Source organism: Apodemus sylvaticus, chromosome 17 (assembly GCF_947179515.1).
Source record: "Apodemus sylvaticus chromosome 17, mApoSyl1.1, whole genome shotgun sequence".
Taxonomy (NCBI): Eukaryota; Metazoa; Chordata; class Mammalia; order Rodentia; family Muridae; genus Apodemus; species Apodemus sylvaticus.
The window spans coordinates 65,899,587-65,914,936 of record NC_067488.1 but is presented as its reverse complement, the minus strand read 5'-3'; the positions used below and the strand labels follow the sequence as shown (position 1 = coordinate 65,914,936).

At 48.7% G+C, this 15,350-nt stretch overlaps 2 protein-coding genes across 9 annotated transcripts in view; one reads left to right on the top strand and one right to left on the bottom strand.

Annotated features, from left to right (window-relative positions):
- Pced1b (PC-esterase domain containing 1B) overlaps window positions 1-8,833 on the bottom strand; it is a 129,015-nt gene extending 120,182 nt beyond the window's left edge. For 6 of the 7 annotated variants that reach the window (XM_052161715.1, XM_052161717.1, XM_052161718.1 and 3 more), the window contains exon 1: window positions 8,743-8,833. The gene's annotated coding sequence lies outside the window, so the exon portion shown is untranslated. Of the gene's footprint in view, window positions 1-8,395; window positions 8,499-8,742 lie in introns of those variants that run through there. The other variant, XM_052161716.1, reaches the window with a different exon arrangement.
- Window positions 8,834-8,876: 43 nt separating this feature from the next.
- Window positions 8,877-11,782, top strand: Amigo2 (adhesion molecule with Ig like domain 2). 2 transcript variants are annotated; one of them, XM_052161713.1, is made up of 2 exons: window positions 8,877-8,943; window positions 9,316-11,782. In XM_052161713.1, exon 2 carries the CDS (start codon window positions 9,374-9,376, stop codon window positions 10,937-10,939), a length of 1,566 nt encoding a protein of 521 aa, XP_052017673.1. In that variant the 5' UTR covers window positions 8,877-8,943; window positions 9,316-9,373; the 3' UTR covers window positions 10,940-11,782. The 2 variants fall into 2 exon arrangements, with proteins under 2 accessions (XP_052017673.1, XP_052017674.1); XM_052161714.1 differs by having other exon boundaries at window positions 8,902-8,973.
- The last annotated feature ends 3,568 nt before the right edge of the window (window positions 11,783-15,350 follow it).

Sequence of the window (15,350 nt, the reverse complement as noted above, 5' to 3'; positions counted from 1 at the left end):
AATCCTCTAATGGAGCCCCGCACACTTAGGTGCTTAGTAAATGATTGAACAACTGTAGTGCTAACACAGGCGGAGTTGTGTCTCCATCCTACTCCCCGCAACTTAGAAGTTACGTCATTGCTTAAGAGATACAGAAGGACCTGGCTCTCGGAAACTGAACTGGGGATTATTAAATGAGAATCCTGACTAACCAGAAACTCGAACGAGCTGGAGCTCTCTGCTGTGTTTTCTCATCACAGAATAGTCTAGACTCCTAGAACACAGACATAAGGAAAGAAAGGAGGCATTTTTAAAACCACTGGTGATGTAGGAATATAGTTTGTTCACATAATGTATAATCTATAATTCATATATATTACAAGAATCATAATTGTACCATTTTGTATTTTTGATGTCCTCAAATAGTACCCTTCCATATTATTTTAGATAACAATATAGCAGGGCTTCTTAGCTTTTCTATTCATGACCCATTATTGCCCTATACATTTTTAAAAGACAACTGATGTATGTATTTATGTATGTAGGGTAGCTATACAAACTGAAAACATGCTGGAATAAACATTTTATTTTAACACAATTTTTGGTATATAATTACCGTTTATTGGAGATGAAAGCACACTTGCCTTGCCATGGGATGAAGTGGTTGTTATTTTTACAGAGAGGGGCTGGAGGGATGGCTCACTGGTAACGACTACCCGATCCTCCGGCAGAGGACCAGAGACCCGTCACCAGTTCTCAGTACCCAGGCTAGACGGCTCGCTGCTGCCTGAACTCCATCACCAGGGAGTCCTATGCCCTCTTCTGGCCTCTGGGGGTACTTCATCTTTCCTATGCGTGTGCATTCATGATCTCTCTGTCTCTGTCTCTCTCTGTCTCTCTCTCTCTCTGTCTCTCTCTCTCTCTCTCACTCTCACACACACACACACACACACACACACACACACACACGCGCGCGCACACACCCCTGCAATTGAATCTTCAAACTGTGGCAATTATCTGACACTAAAGGACACTGTCACAGAGCACTATCAATGGTTTTTTTTAATTGATTGATATTTTGATTTTATAATCACCAATGATGATAACAACTCTACATAAATATGTAACACAAAATGGCAAAAGGATTAGGAATTCTATCCTAATCCTAAATCGATTTTTGCTTAATGATTTTTTTTTATGAAACATCATCCTGCCATGCAAACAATAGTATTTAAAAACAAGTTAACAAGACATAATCCAAACATACTACTTCCATATCTGCGTGCTGAGGAACTATAGGAGGGGAATATTAAATGCTTTTGCTTTTCATAACTAGATCATCACGTCTCTGTATGAGCAGAAAGCCTTATATATGCAGTGGAAACCCTGCAGTTCATAGCGTCGGACCTCAGCGAGGGTGTTTCCGGCAGCTGTCATGGGTGCTGCTTGGCACGACAGCCGAAGTGTCCACGCCGTGTGTTCAGAACCGAGGCTACCTACTGTGACATAGCGTAATGCGACACAGGCGAGCCCTGCCAGACACTCTCCAAATTTGCTCAAATTATGAATTAACATTTGGCTTCTGAATGCTTAGAAACCTACCCTGACATCTGGTCACTCTCCCTCAGCCACAACCCACAGTCGACAAGGCAATAAACAAGCTGGCTTCGTGCACGCAAACGTGTTTACCTGTGCGCCTGCCGCGTCAAGAACTCAGCCCCCCCTTTTCTGTTAGAAAAGGTGCTGTCATGAACATGTGCTATCCAGCCACAGCCCAATACCTAAGCCAAGTCTGCTGACACACCTGTAAGCCCAACACTCAGAAGGCTAAGGCAGGAGGGTCTGGAGTTCGGGGCCTGTGTGGGCTATATAGTGAGATTCCCACCAGCCTGAGCTACATACCTAGACCTTGTTTCAAAACAAACAAACCAACCAAAAAACAAGAAAAAACAAAAACATCAACTAACTCATCAAATAGTTTAAGAAATACACACTTGCTAAAATGATCTGTCAGCTGTGGACAGCTGCCTTATTTGCTTCTGTCGAAGAAGCGAGAGGCAACACCAACCACTCCGGCGGCGACTGAGGAGGTTATGTGCTTGGTGTAACAGCAAGGGATTATACGAACAATGATGCCCAGACCTGTTCCAGTTACTCGGTACCTGCTGTTTATAGTCAGTCAGTGTCCCAGGCTTTACACACTGCTGCCCAAAACTCAGAATAAAGTTTGGAGTTGAAAGTACTTTAAGAGAACAGTGTTTGCTATATTCCTATTTAATCCTTGGGGATTCCGGGCAAGTTATGGGAACTCTGCTAGAGACTTGATCTTCAGTCTCATGGCACTAATGGAGTTCCATGATCACCCAGCGGTCTCAGACTTTCAGAGTTCAAAACTCTGGACAAAATGGGGCTGATCCCCCTCCCTATTTTATGTCTGAGTACAGCTAAACCAACTACACAAGGACTTCAACAGGTTGGTCCCAGTGCTATCCAAACTTTGAAAGGGGCAAGCAAGAGACGTTACACACTGAAGGCTCCACACCGTACGATCCTTTTTAGGCACCTGGCTGGAAAAGGCAACTCCCCAGAGACAGGAAGAGAGCCTGCGCTGCAAAGGGCTGGGAAGGGTATGGTAGCTACTTCTCTTATGGTTGCAGAGAAATGCCTCATGGGAAATAACTTGAGAGGCATTCCTTGGCTTACAGTTCAAGGCTGCACACCCCATCCTGTTGAGGAGGACCACAGTGGGAGCAACCTGTCAATAAGCAACTTCCTCCTGCTAAGCCCCATTTCAAGGCCTATACCAAGTAGGGGACCAGCTGTTCAGACACAGGAGCCTTTTGGGACACATTTCACATCCAATCTTCAAAAGAGTGGAACAGGTACAACCTACTTAATGCCTACAGGCTTAGTGATGCTTGGTGTGTACTGAGAATAGGATACCAAAGCATCAACTTACAGTTTAGGGCAAGCTAAACCGTATGGTTAAAATGTTTTAAATGGCGACTTTCCTCTCCACTGACTTCCAGCAGCAACCTGGACTGAAGAGGAAACTGAATGAGTGGGCGCTGCTTCGGAGCTGACTGCCTGGGCTCTCCCTGGGCAGGGGATGTGGTCCCTGCACCATTTCCAACCAAGCAGAGGGTGCTTCCAGGAAAGCGTGGCATCCAAGCCAAGTCTTCCCTGAAAATACATCTCCAATAGTAGGAATCCCAGGACAGGGTGCCGCCCTAGCAGACACTGGACAATGCACACAAGCCTGCAGAGGCTAGACTGGGAAAGGCTGCTAAAGGCGGGTGAGCTTCTGGAACCGCTGGGCAAAGCCACACATTTCCCTTACGTCAACACTTGAGGAAAACAGATTCCCTATTGGAGCAGCGAAATAAAGGTTAGGGATAAAAGGGGCAACCAAGCTGACCAGATGAGAGGAAGGCTGAGGCTCTGAGCCAGTTCTGGCACGGGAGCTGGCTCCCCAAAGACCCTCTTTTTGGAAGAATGTACACAAGGCACTGTTGCCTTCCAAATATTCTCACTTCTAATGCAGCCAATTATAACAGGCTTCATGGTGGGTAAAAAACGTTTCTAAGAAGCCTCCACCTGTTCGAGAAAGGGCACACCCTGTAGATGGGGAGTAAAGTCGAAGTAACCAAGGAAAACAGCAGTTTTATCTTCGTGGTGATGACTGTAGTTAGTGCCCACCATGGCGAAACTGAAAGTTGATTACGGAAGCAGGAAAGCAAAGAGAGAACAGGATGCGTAATGGCTAGTGGACCCCACCAAGGCCCATGACCACACCCACCTGTAAGGACCCCACCAAGGCCCAAGGCCACACCACCTGTAAGGCCCGCAGCAGCAGCAGCAGCCGCCGCCACCACCACCACCACCAGGGCGAACTGCCAACAGTCAAGGTTGACACTGAACAAGTCAAAGATGAAGAGGGGCATTCAAATGGTGACCACTCCCCTAACTGAGAGACCATCAGGGGCACAGCCTGTCAACATCTCCCTGCAGGACATGCACAGAATGCGGGTCTCCATTGGCCCAACTTGTGATACACTCAGAGAATAAACCAATCGTAACAGAAATGTCTTCCGTCTTTCTTTAGTTTCTGCCATCCTATAAAAAGACCCTAGACAGCTGAGTGGGTTTTCCTCTCCCCAGCTCTGCTTTCTGCAATAGATCTTTAATCTCCTTCAAACTGTATCTCTGCAATAAAAAGCCCCCTCCTAAGAGTTGCCTTCTTGTCTGTGAATTTCTTTCTTGAGCTTATGAGACAAGGTCCAATGTAGAGCCACACTGCCTCATTGCATGACCCTCAGTGTCCGGTGCTCTAACTCCCGAATAATGTGTACTTAATATAAGAAAACTCGCTCCTTGGCTCTCAGCCAACCAACAGACTGAGCACAGGGTCCCCATGGAGGATCTAGAGAAAGGACCCAAAGGGGTTTGCAGCCCCATAGGAGGAACAACAATATGAATCAACCAGTATCCCTAGAGCTCCCAGGGACTAAACCACCAACCGAAGAGTGCACATGGAGGGACCCATGGCTCCAGCCACATGTGTAGCAGAGAATGGCCTGGTCAAACATCAATGGGAGGAGAGGCCCTTGGTCCTATGAAGGCTTGATGCTCCAGTGTAGGGGAATACCAGGTCAGGAAATTAGGGGAGGGGGTTGATGAGCAGGGGGAGGGGGATGGGAGAAGGGGTTTTTGGAGGGGTAATGAGGAAAGGGGATAACATTTGAAATGTAAAAAAAAGAAAAAGAAAAAGAAAACTTGCTCCCAAGGAAACTTCCTTTCACAGTCTGTTATTATGAGTGCTACCTGGCAATGAGATACACACACACACACCCATACACACACACACACACACACACACACGAGGCGGGGAGAGGAAGGAGAGAGATTCAGTGGATTACGGAAAACTTGTTAGACTCAAAAGAAACAAAGAACGTGAGAACCGCACACAGGCTAGAAAGCCCTACTGAATGCTAGTTAGCATTACCAAAAGCGACTATTGGCTATGGTTAATCTTGGTTATCAAATGAACTGGATCAGAAATCACCTGAAAGCCCGGGAGGGGTTTTCTCCATCAGGGTATGTGAGATGAGAAGACCTGGCCTGAATGTGGGCAGCACCTCCCCATGGTGGCAGATGAAAGCGCTGCTTTTTTGCCTGCTGGCCCTTGCTCTCGCTGGCAAGGTCATCTACCCCACTGCTGCCACTGCTGCTGCGTTCCTCTGTGCTACTCCTCTGTTAATACCAGAATCCAACATCTTCAGGCTTCCAACAATGGACCGGAGACTGGTGGAACAGGAAAGGCTCTAAGCCCTCAGAGCTAGGCTGGGTCTGCTGAGGCCTCCAGCCTCACAGACTGCACAGCTAGCAGGCCCTCAGCATCCCCAGTGTGAAGATAGCCGATGATGGACTACTAATACGGCAGTACAAAGCAAGCCACTAAATCTCCTCTTTACATACAGATTCATTGTATGAGTTCTGTTCCCCTAGATAAATCTAATACACTACCACTATAATAATGTCTTGCCTTTGATCTCTGATTCTTCAAGTTTTTGAAATACAACCTGAGAAATTGGACACCATAGAGCTAGAACCCAAGACCTCATCTCCATCATGGCCTCCAGACAGAAGAGCCTTCCAAGGCCAGGAAGTTGCACCATGACCATGCCCACCTCAGCACACTAGATTCAAAATCAGATCATATACCAAAGCCGTTTCCTACTATCCACCGGAGTCATCATCAAACGGTCAAAAATACCAATAGGAAATACCACGCGGACGAGCCCAGAGGACCATCCATCTGTCCTACTTTAGAGCCCGAGACGGCACTCAGCCATCTGTCTTGGTACTCAGTCCAAGCTGGAGGAAGAAACGTCTCTGTTCTGTTCAACTTAAAACTCTTCCAAGTGGAGCCTCAAGACCATTTCAACACATTCCACTTTCAAACAATTTGGAGTGCGGCCGTTTATCATCTGGGTTATGGGACAGTATCACGCTGTGGGGTTCAGTGAACGACGAGGAGCTACTGTGTGCAAGCTAGCTCAGTCTGGCACGTAAGAACACACAGACAGCTCACGGCTCCACTGGAGGCATCAGGATGAGGACAGTCACAAGGAATAAAAGCACAACGCAGACCAGTGTACCCAGAACAATGAGGGAGCAGTAGAGAATACAGTTAAAAGCAAGCATCTGGTGGCTTTCAGGCGTGGCTGGAACCAGGACTCTAATGTTTGTCAGGGTCCCCTACTATCAGACAAGCTTTATGTAGGGTAAAGGATAAGAACTGGCAGGCTGAGACCATCACCATCCTGTTAGTTGGTTTCATTCATCAAAATGTTACTGAGTGCCAACCAAGTGTCAGCTGTGACCATGACAGAGGAAGTGGGTGCCTTCACGGAATCTTCCTGATAGTGGAGAGGGGGTTCTATGGTTTGAATATGATGTGAGTGAGTCCCCCCAAAATCCACTGGAGAGAAGCCTGACCATGTGTGACTGTACTGGCCATGTGTGACTGTACTGGGGTGTGAAGCTTTCGGGAGGTGGGGTCTAATGCCATGGAATCAGAGGCTCACCCATGGCTGGGATTAACAAGGTCTCAAGGGACCCACAGGTGCTAAAGTTGTTATACAAAGAACAAATGTGGGTCCTGAGCCTCTCTGGCGCGCTGTGCCTCTCTGTAGCTTCTTACTCCCCAACCATCTACCCTGCTGTGAGTACCTGGGGCTCTTCTCTAGAGGTAGGACTGAGCAAGAGGCATGACCTTGGACAGCCAGGCTGTCTAACTGTGGGCTCAATTACATTTCTTTGAAAAAGGCTCCCCGTTCAGGTATTTTGTTAATGCCGTGGAGACCCATTAGATGATAAAGGTTAACAAAAACCCTGAAAAATAGAAACATTATCTTCTGTAAAGTAAGGCTATACTTTTTGCTATTATTAAAGTCAGCTTTCATTCCTGCATGCTAGTAGATACACACCTTTCATGCCTCTTTTGCCTTTGACATATGTGGGAGTCCAGAGATCTGGTCTCAAACAGACCTGCCTGTGAGTTTGGACACAGCTGGTTTACGCTGTGGGGTGCTGCAAGTTGCCTCTAGGTATAGCATAACTTCCACTCTCCGTTTCTTAAAACCACCCATTTTAGATCGTGTTCTGGTTTAACAGCCTTCCTGATTTCCTTCCATTAAGATATTAGTAAAATACTGCAAGACCCAGTCACTTACTGGTCATTTAAACAGTATTCCTTTGATTACCTGATTCCATTTCCAGGGGACCGTTCAGCTTTGTGACTCTGACCACTGTAAACCCGAGTTTTTTTGAGAAGCCAGGGGGGTGTGGTCTGACAGAAAATCCTAACCTCTGGGGAAGTGAAGAATGCGCCCCTGAAGCACACTAAGCTTGTGGTAAAAGTCAATCTTTAGTGAAAGTGAAACTAACAGGAACCAAGTGGCCCTCCCTCGAAAAACACACACTGAATCACAGTCCACATTAACGCAACACACAAGGCCATCAGATCCATGCCAAAAACGCACTCAGGGAGTTTTCGCTAAATTTAAGGGTGCCTGGGAGGGGGTTGGGTGTGATAACCATTTTGGTTTTTAAAGTTGTATTCAGGTGTTCTGCCTTTCTGTCTCCCCAATTTTGTCTGCCTTTCATTGGCTCCCTAGCCCCTTCTACTGTGGTTAGCATGATATTTTAGGGACAATAATGTATTTCTTTTAATCTGTACACAACGGCCAAATGGATCATTTGGCTCAGTCAAATCCCATCGTTTAAGCCTTAAACAAGAATGGATTTGTAATCGAAAAGCCCACCAGCTTCAAGCTCTCTACCTCATTTTCACATGGCCTTGTCCAGCTTGTGCCTTCCCAGCTGGAGCCCTGGTGGCTGCACAGCCTCACAGGGACCAGTCCTTCAGCGTCGCCACCCCTACAGGATTAATCCTAGTCCCGAAGCCGCCAGCACGACTCTGGATTTTTTTGTTTGTTTATTTTTTTTAAGGGTAATGTCCTTATCTGTGCATTCCAAACCGGAAGCCTTCTTTCCTGCCCCTATGCTTCTAGAACTGGGCCCGGTGCCTCGGGCCGCCGTCTCTGAGTTAGGAAAAGGGCTCGAACTTTCCCAGGGAACCGGGGGGCGTCCCCGCGGTGCCTTCGCACCCCCTCCCCCCGCAAAGCCCCGGTGGTGCCTGAGGGAACGCGCCGCGGCCCTCGCTCTAGTCCTCCTCCTCCTCCTCCAAACCCGGCGGGGACCCCAGCAAGCACCCGGTGCACAGCGCCCGCCAGGCCCCTCGCCCCAGCCCCGAAGCCAGGCTCCGAGATCGGGGTGGGGTGCCACCTGCGGGCCACCGCGCGCTTGGGCTCCGGCGCGCGGCACCCCGGCACCCTGGGCGGCTCCCTACCGGGCTGGGCGGCTCCCCCGCGGGCGAGGGGCGCGGGGCGAGGGGCGCGGGGCCTGGGGGTGCAGAGTCGCAGGCCTCGCTGCGGTCCCACCCGGCCGAGAGGCGGCGCGGAGCCCGCACGGGGCCGCCTCTGCGATTGGCTGCGCCCCCCCTGCTCCGCCCGCCGCGGCGCCCGAGGAGCGAGGACGCGGGGACCCGCCTCCCGCCCGCTCCCGACCCCGGGCGCGCGGGATAAAAGGCGGGCGGCGGGCGCGGGAGCCCGGGCCCTGCAGCCTGCGAGCGCCACCGGCGGGCCGGCTTCCCCCGCCGCCCACCCCGCTCCCGGCGCGGCCGAGCTCCAACAGTACCTGCAGCCGAGCAAGAGAGCCGGGGAGCCCGCGCCGCCGCCTCGAAACTCGCCAAAGTTGAGAGGCTGCCGCCCACCGGGAGCTGCAGGGAAGGTGCGAGCGAGCGAGCGCGCGGGGCGCGAACCGGCAGGCGGACGCGCGGACCTTCCGAGCGCACCGCCGTCGGCAGCCTCTCCCGAGCCGCTGCGGCTTCCCAGCGCTGTGAGTGGTCGGCTAGACCCGGCTGGCTAAGTATTTCCGTTCAATTGTTTATGGGATGCGATTGTGTATTTTTTGTGTGTCGGTGGAGGGAGTTGAGGCAGAATCCATCCTTTAAAAACCAAAACACAAAAAACCGAGTTTCTCATAGTGAGACTGTTGCAGTAAGAGAAGGTCCCTGGAAATCTTACAGAGTTGAAGTAATCTAGGAAAAAATGCATTTAACAGGTTCTTTTTAAAAAAGGCCTCCCTATTGGAGATGGAACCCATTTCAAAAGTTAATTAGAACGAAAGCACTTACGGAATGACTCTGAAGGGTTAACTAGTGGCAGTTAACTTGTACTTTTCTCCTGTTTTCTCCCTGGTTGTTACCAGATTGGTGGGAGGCCGAGCTGGTGAGAAGCGACTGGCAAGAGACTCAGAGGCAACCATAATGTCGTTAAGGTCCCACACACTGCCCACCCTGCCTAGAGCTGTCAAACCGGGTTGCAGAGAGCTGCTGTGTCTGTTGGTGGTGGCAGTGATGGTGAGCCCCAGTGCCTCGGGAATGTGCCCCACGGCTTGCATCTGTGCCACCGACATTGTCAGTTGCACCAACAAAAACTTGTCTAAGGTGCCTGGGAACCTTTTCAGATTGATTAAAAGGCTGGATCTGAGCTATAACAGAATCGGATTCCTGGATGCTGACTGGATCCCGGTGTCATTTGCCAAGCTGAGCACCCTCATTCTTCGTCACAACAACATCACCAGCATTTCCACAGGCAGTTTCTCCACGACTCCGAATCTAAAGTGTCTTGACTTATCGTCCAACAGGCTGAAGTCGGTGAGAAGTGCCACGTTCCAAGAGCTGAAGGCCCTGGAGGTGCTGCTCCTGTACAACAACCACATTTCCTATCTGGACCCAGCTGCGTTCGGAGGGCTTTCCCACTTGCAGAAACTCTACTTAAGTGGGAACTTCCTCACGCAGTTCCCTATGGATTTGTATGTGGGGAGGTTCAAGCTGGCCGATCTGACATTTTTAGATGTTTCTTATAACCGAATCCCTTCCATCCCAATGCACCACATAAATTTAGTGCCGGGGAGACAGCTGAGAGGCATCTACCTTCACGGGAACCCGTTTGTCTGTGACTGCTCTCTGTACTCGTTGCTGATCTTTTGGTATCGCAGGCACTTTAGCTCTGTGATGGATTTTAAGAATGACTACACCTGTCGCCTGTGGTCTGACTCCAGACACTCCCACCAGCTGCTGCTGCTCCAGGAGAGCTTCCTGAACTGTTCTTACAGCGTTATCAACGGCTCCTTCCACGCACTTGGCTTTATCCACGAGGCTCAGGTTGGGGAGAGGGCAATTGTCCACTGTGACAGCAAGACTGGTAATGGGAACACTGATTTCATCTGGGTGGGTCCCGATAACAGACTGCTGGAGCCAGATAAAGACACGGGGAACTTTCGTGTGTTTTACAACGGAAGTCTGGTGATAGAGAACCCTGGTTTGGAAGATGCTGGAGTTTATTCTTGTATCGCCATGAACAGGCAGCGGCTGTTGAATGAGACCGTGGATATCGTGATAAACGTAAGCAACTTCACCGTAAACAGATCCCACGCCCACGAGGCGTTTAACACGGCTTTTACCACCCTGGCTGCCTGCGTGGCCAGTATAGTCCTAGTGCTACTATATCTGTACCTGACACCATGCCCTTGCAAGTGTAAAGCCAAGAGACAGAAAAACATGCTGAACCAAAGCAGTGCCCATTCGTCCATCCTCAGCCCCGGCCCCACCGGCGATGCAGATGATCGGAAGGCAGGTAAAAGAGTGGTGTTTTTGGAGCCTCTGAAGGATACCGTGGCAGTGGAGGCAGCGGGACAGAATGGGAAAGTCAAACTTTTCCCCAGTGAGACCGTGATAGCTGAGGGCATCTTAAAGTCCACCAGGGCAAAATCTGACTCAGACTCAGTCAATTCCGTGTTCTCAGACACACCCTTTGTGGCAGCCTCTTAACTGGGTGCCCATGTTCGTCTGGTGTCGTGATTTAATCTTCCCCTGCCTAATTAACTTTGGTCCGCAGAATGGACAGCAGGACAGAAACCGTCTTGTCTTTTAGGATAAAACCAAATGGTGTCTTTTAAGATGGTGCCTAGGAAGGGAGAGGCACAGTGGTTGCTTCTTGTGCTGGGTTAAAGAGGCAGCTGAATTTGAGGGTCTGAGTTCCCGGATAATAGCATCTTAGCCTTCAATATCGATGAGGATTTCTGAGCTGCCCTGAAGGCAATAGGACCGGTCATTATCTCTTTATTTGGTTATCTTGGAGGAAAAATAAAGCTATGTGTTAGCATTCTTTAAAAATAGACTCTTTTGACTAGAACCAAAGTTGAGCTCAGCTTTTTTTTTCTTTTAAAGAAAAACATTAGTGGCTTCTTTCCCTTTTAAAATACATAGAAGGGAGAATTGGTTATTTATAAAGCATAAAGTTAGCATACAGGTTGTTCAGCCAAAACCATCATTTCAGACCAGAATAGGCAAACTTAGAACATCCACAGGGCTCTGCCACATCCCATGCAGTGCATAGGGGCTGCTTAGCTGTCTTCTCCGTAATCTCTGTGCTGTATCCTGGTACAAAAGACCTCGCTGAAACATTAAAGGTGTCATCATTTGTTGCCAAGAATGTGTGTCAATACCGAAATGTCTTGAGTAACTCCCTAAACCTTCACCGTAGCAGACCCACGTCTGTCCATCTGCTCGTGCGTACGTAAAACCTTAAGTTATGTGAACGGCTGGATAGATCCCAATGTCCTGTGTTCCAAACATTTAAATCAGTATAAATACATGTGCTCTGTAACTCGATGCTTTGGTTGCTTGTTTACCAATGCACCCTGAGATGCCCGACACGAGCTCCTGTTGTGTATGTAAAACACCGTCACACAGTGTCCACGTTACAGCCGGCGCCTCTTGGAATTCTTGTCATGACAACTGGGACTTTATTACCTTTTAGAGGGAGAAAGCCACTGTAATGTGTTCCAGTTAGAGTTTCACTCTCTGCGTCATAGTCTGCTCTGATACTGTGCATTCCAGCCAGCTTTGGGAGACCCTTAACGTTCTAGTTTTAGGACAAGTAAGTGCCTGGGGGGACCTGATTATTCTCCTGTCTGCCAAGAGGTAATCAATCATGTGTCTCTGTGGCACTGAAATGGACAGATCAATACTAGTTGGTGATTCAGGTTCCTTTTCATATTAGAATCTGGTTTCCCAGGAACCCCAGCACAGAGTCACTGGCCTTCTAACCCACACCATATACTGAGGGAATATAGGGCTGGGTTAGGATGGATTAAATAGCACCACAGCTCACAGATGTTTCAATGGCAGAGGCTCTGAGAATCAAGGGCTCTGTGTGACTGACAGAAGCAAAGGTCTGAGGGGAGGGTTAAAATCAAGAGTGACCAAAGGCAGAGGACAGCCGGTGGGTGTCTTCCTAGGGAAAGTTGGGTATGGTCAACAGTGGCACCTTCCAGAGACGCGGATAAGGATGGAGAGTTGACAGTGACAGTGGTGGCTCACTGGCAACATGGTGGCCGTGTGACGGCTCTTTCATGGCTGTCTGGAGTTTCTGCCAGCAGACTGACTGGTCGGCAGGGAGCTCAGGGGCAAGTGGCCCGCAGGACCCTCCCTAGAGAGTAGGCTGCAGAACCAACCGGGGCTCAGTGCTGTGGACAGCATTATGCAGTATTAGAAAGGACCACCCTGCTTCTCAAACCCCTCGCCCCGTAGAGCGAGCCCTTCAGAGTCCTGTGACCAGCCAACATTTTCTCGTAGTGACAGCCTTGTAAGCATCAGGATGCATGGAGCTGGGATGGCCACCCGGACAATCTTCATTTCTTCCTTCATATTTAGAGTTGGGGATCCTGTGATTAATTAGGATCACAGCGGCCTCGAAGGCGAGGGAGGGAGGGAGGGAGGGAGGGAGGGCATGGCTGTGCTGCCTCTGGGGTGTGGATGGGGTTGACACCACTCTGGCAACGAAATTGAAGAGGGTCCCTAACTGTATCTCATCTCATCTGGAAGAGATCCCTAAGGCCCTCCAGCTGCTGATCCCTAAGAAATAAGTGTCTGGCTTGGCAGACAACGGTGGGGGGGGGGGGTGGCATTTAACCATAGTTTCTCATGCCCAGATGCCAGGTTGGGGCAGGATAGACCTAGGTAGAAACCAAGGTATTTTTAATCAGAATAAAACAACAACAACAAAAAATCTTGAGTATTCAAAAACTCTTGTTTTGAGCAAACATAGGATGGGGGTAAGTCCTGGGACTGAGTGTCATGGTATGGAGTCCTAAGTGCCCAGAGATATCAATTGTTAAATAGGAACCTGATGTCACGTGTTTTAAGTACAGGTACAAAATTAATGTGTGCTTTGTAAGTTTGTCTCACGCAAAACTTTTATATAGTTTTCCTTCTAAGCAATAACCTGGACTTATGCAACTGGGTCGCTCTTAAGCCAGTGAGGAGAGGTGGCAAGGCACCGAAAACCAAGCGACAGTGACAAGTGACAGGCTCCGCAGTACCCATTCCTTTCTTTTTGAAAGAGATTTATTTCTCCCCCTCTTTCTGTCTGTCTCCCCCCACCTCCCCCCGAGTGTGTGTGTATGTGTGTATGCACGCGCATGCACACATATATCACAGGTGCTGGATCCCTGGAGTTGGAGTTACAGGAGTTGGACACTGCCTGACTCAGGTGCCGGAAACTGAACTCTTGTCCTCTGTGAAGCAGTGCACTCTCTCACCCGCTGAACTGCCTCTCTAACCCTGAGTGAAATTTCCTTGGGTTTAGAGCATTTTCACTGAAATAGAGATTCCAGGTTCACACTCTTCTATATGTCTATACATAATTTCTAATTTTAAGGTAAACAGTTTAGGGGTTCAGGGGTGGGTGGGGGATTCAATAGGTAAAAGCCAAGCCTGATGACCTGAGCCGGGGTCCCCAGAACCCAGGGGAAGAACTATCCACTGCAGCTAACCGTCAGTTGCCCAGAGCATCTCTGTGGCAGGGTGAGCGGTGCAGAGAGGAGACTCTCTAGGAGCTGGAAGGCAGCGAGCCCAGCTTACACAGCAGTGAAGAGACTCAAACAAGGTGCAGCGCAGGCTGAGGCCAGCAGAAGGTTGTCCTCTGATTTCTACAGGCCTGATGAGGCCTGCGTGCACTCCTCCTCCCCTCCACACACAAAAGCACACACACACAAGTACACAGATACACACAATCACACATAAGTATACACAAGCACAAACACAAGTACACATACATGAACATGCAAGCACACACAGACACACAGGTATACACACAAGTACACAAACAAGTACAAGTGCACACACAAAAGTATACAAGCATAAGTATACAAATACACATAAGTACACACAAGCACAAACACAAGTACACAAACAAGTACACAAACAACTCAAGTATGAATACACACACAAGTATACAAGTACACACAGAAGCACAAATACAAGTACACATACATGAACATACAAGCACACAGACACACAGGTATACACACAAGTACACAAACAAGTACAAGTGCACACATAAAAGTACAAGCACACACAAGTATACAAATACACATAAGCACACATAAGTACACATACATGAACACACAAGCACACACATACAAGTACACAAACACAAGTACACAAACAACTCAAGTATGAGTGCACACGCAAAAGTATACAAGTACACACAGAAGCACAAACACAAGTACACAATAACCCACAAGCATACAAGCATGCACACACAGATACATAGATATACACACACAAGTACACATATACAAGAACTCATGACAAATCCATACACAAAGGTATACAAGCACACATAGGTACACATAAGTATACACACAAATACAAGCACACATGCACATAAACACAAGGACCCAAATACACAAGTACACACACAACCATACAAGAAAGCACACACACACACACACACACACACACACACAAAGGACTTTCAAGACTAACATCCTGTAAGGATGGCCTAAAAAGATTTTAGACTTGGCTTCTGTATTTTCCCTCACTGCTGCCCAGTTCAGTAATTTTTAATCTTGCTTGATTAAGCATAGAAAAGTGAATTTTATTTTTCCAAATAAACTTTTCTCCCCGAAACACTAATTAGAAAAAGGAACAGATGATGTTTATGAGGATGACATGAGAGGACAGGGAGACCGACTCTCAGTCCCAGACTCAAGAAGACTGTGTGAGTGGAGAGTCCTACTAAGTGCTGTTGGAACCAGCTCCAGCCGCATCCTCGGCACCACCATCCTTCTCTTGACCGTGGCTGGTTCCTGCCGCCCTCCACCATCAACTGACTGCAAGGCTAAGCAGTGAGCACAAAACCAGGCTGCCCATCAGTTCTTCAGGGGAAGAT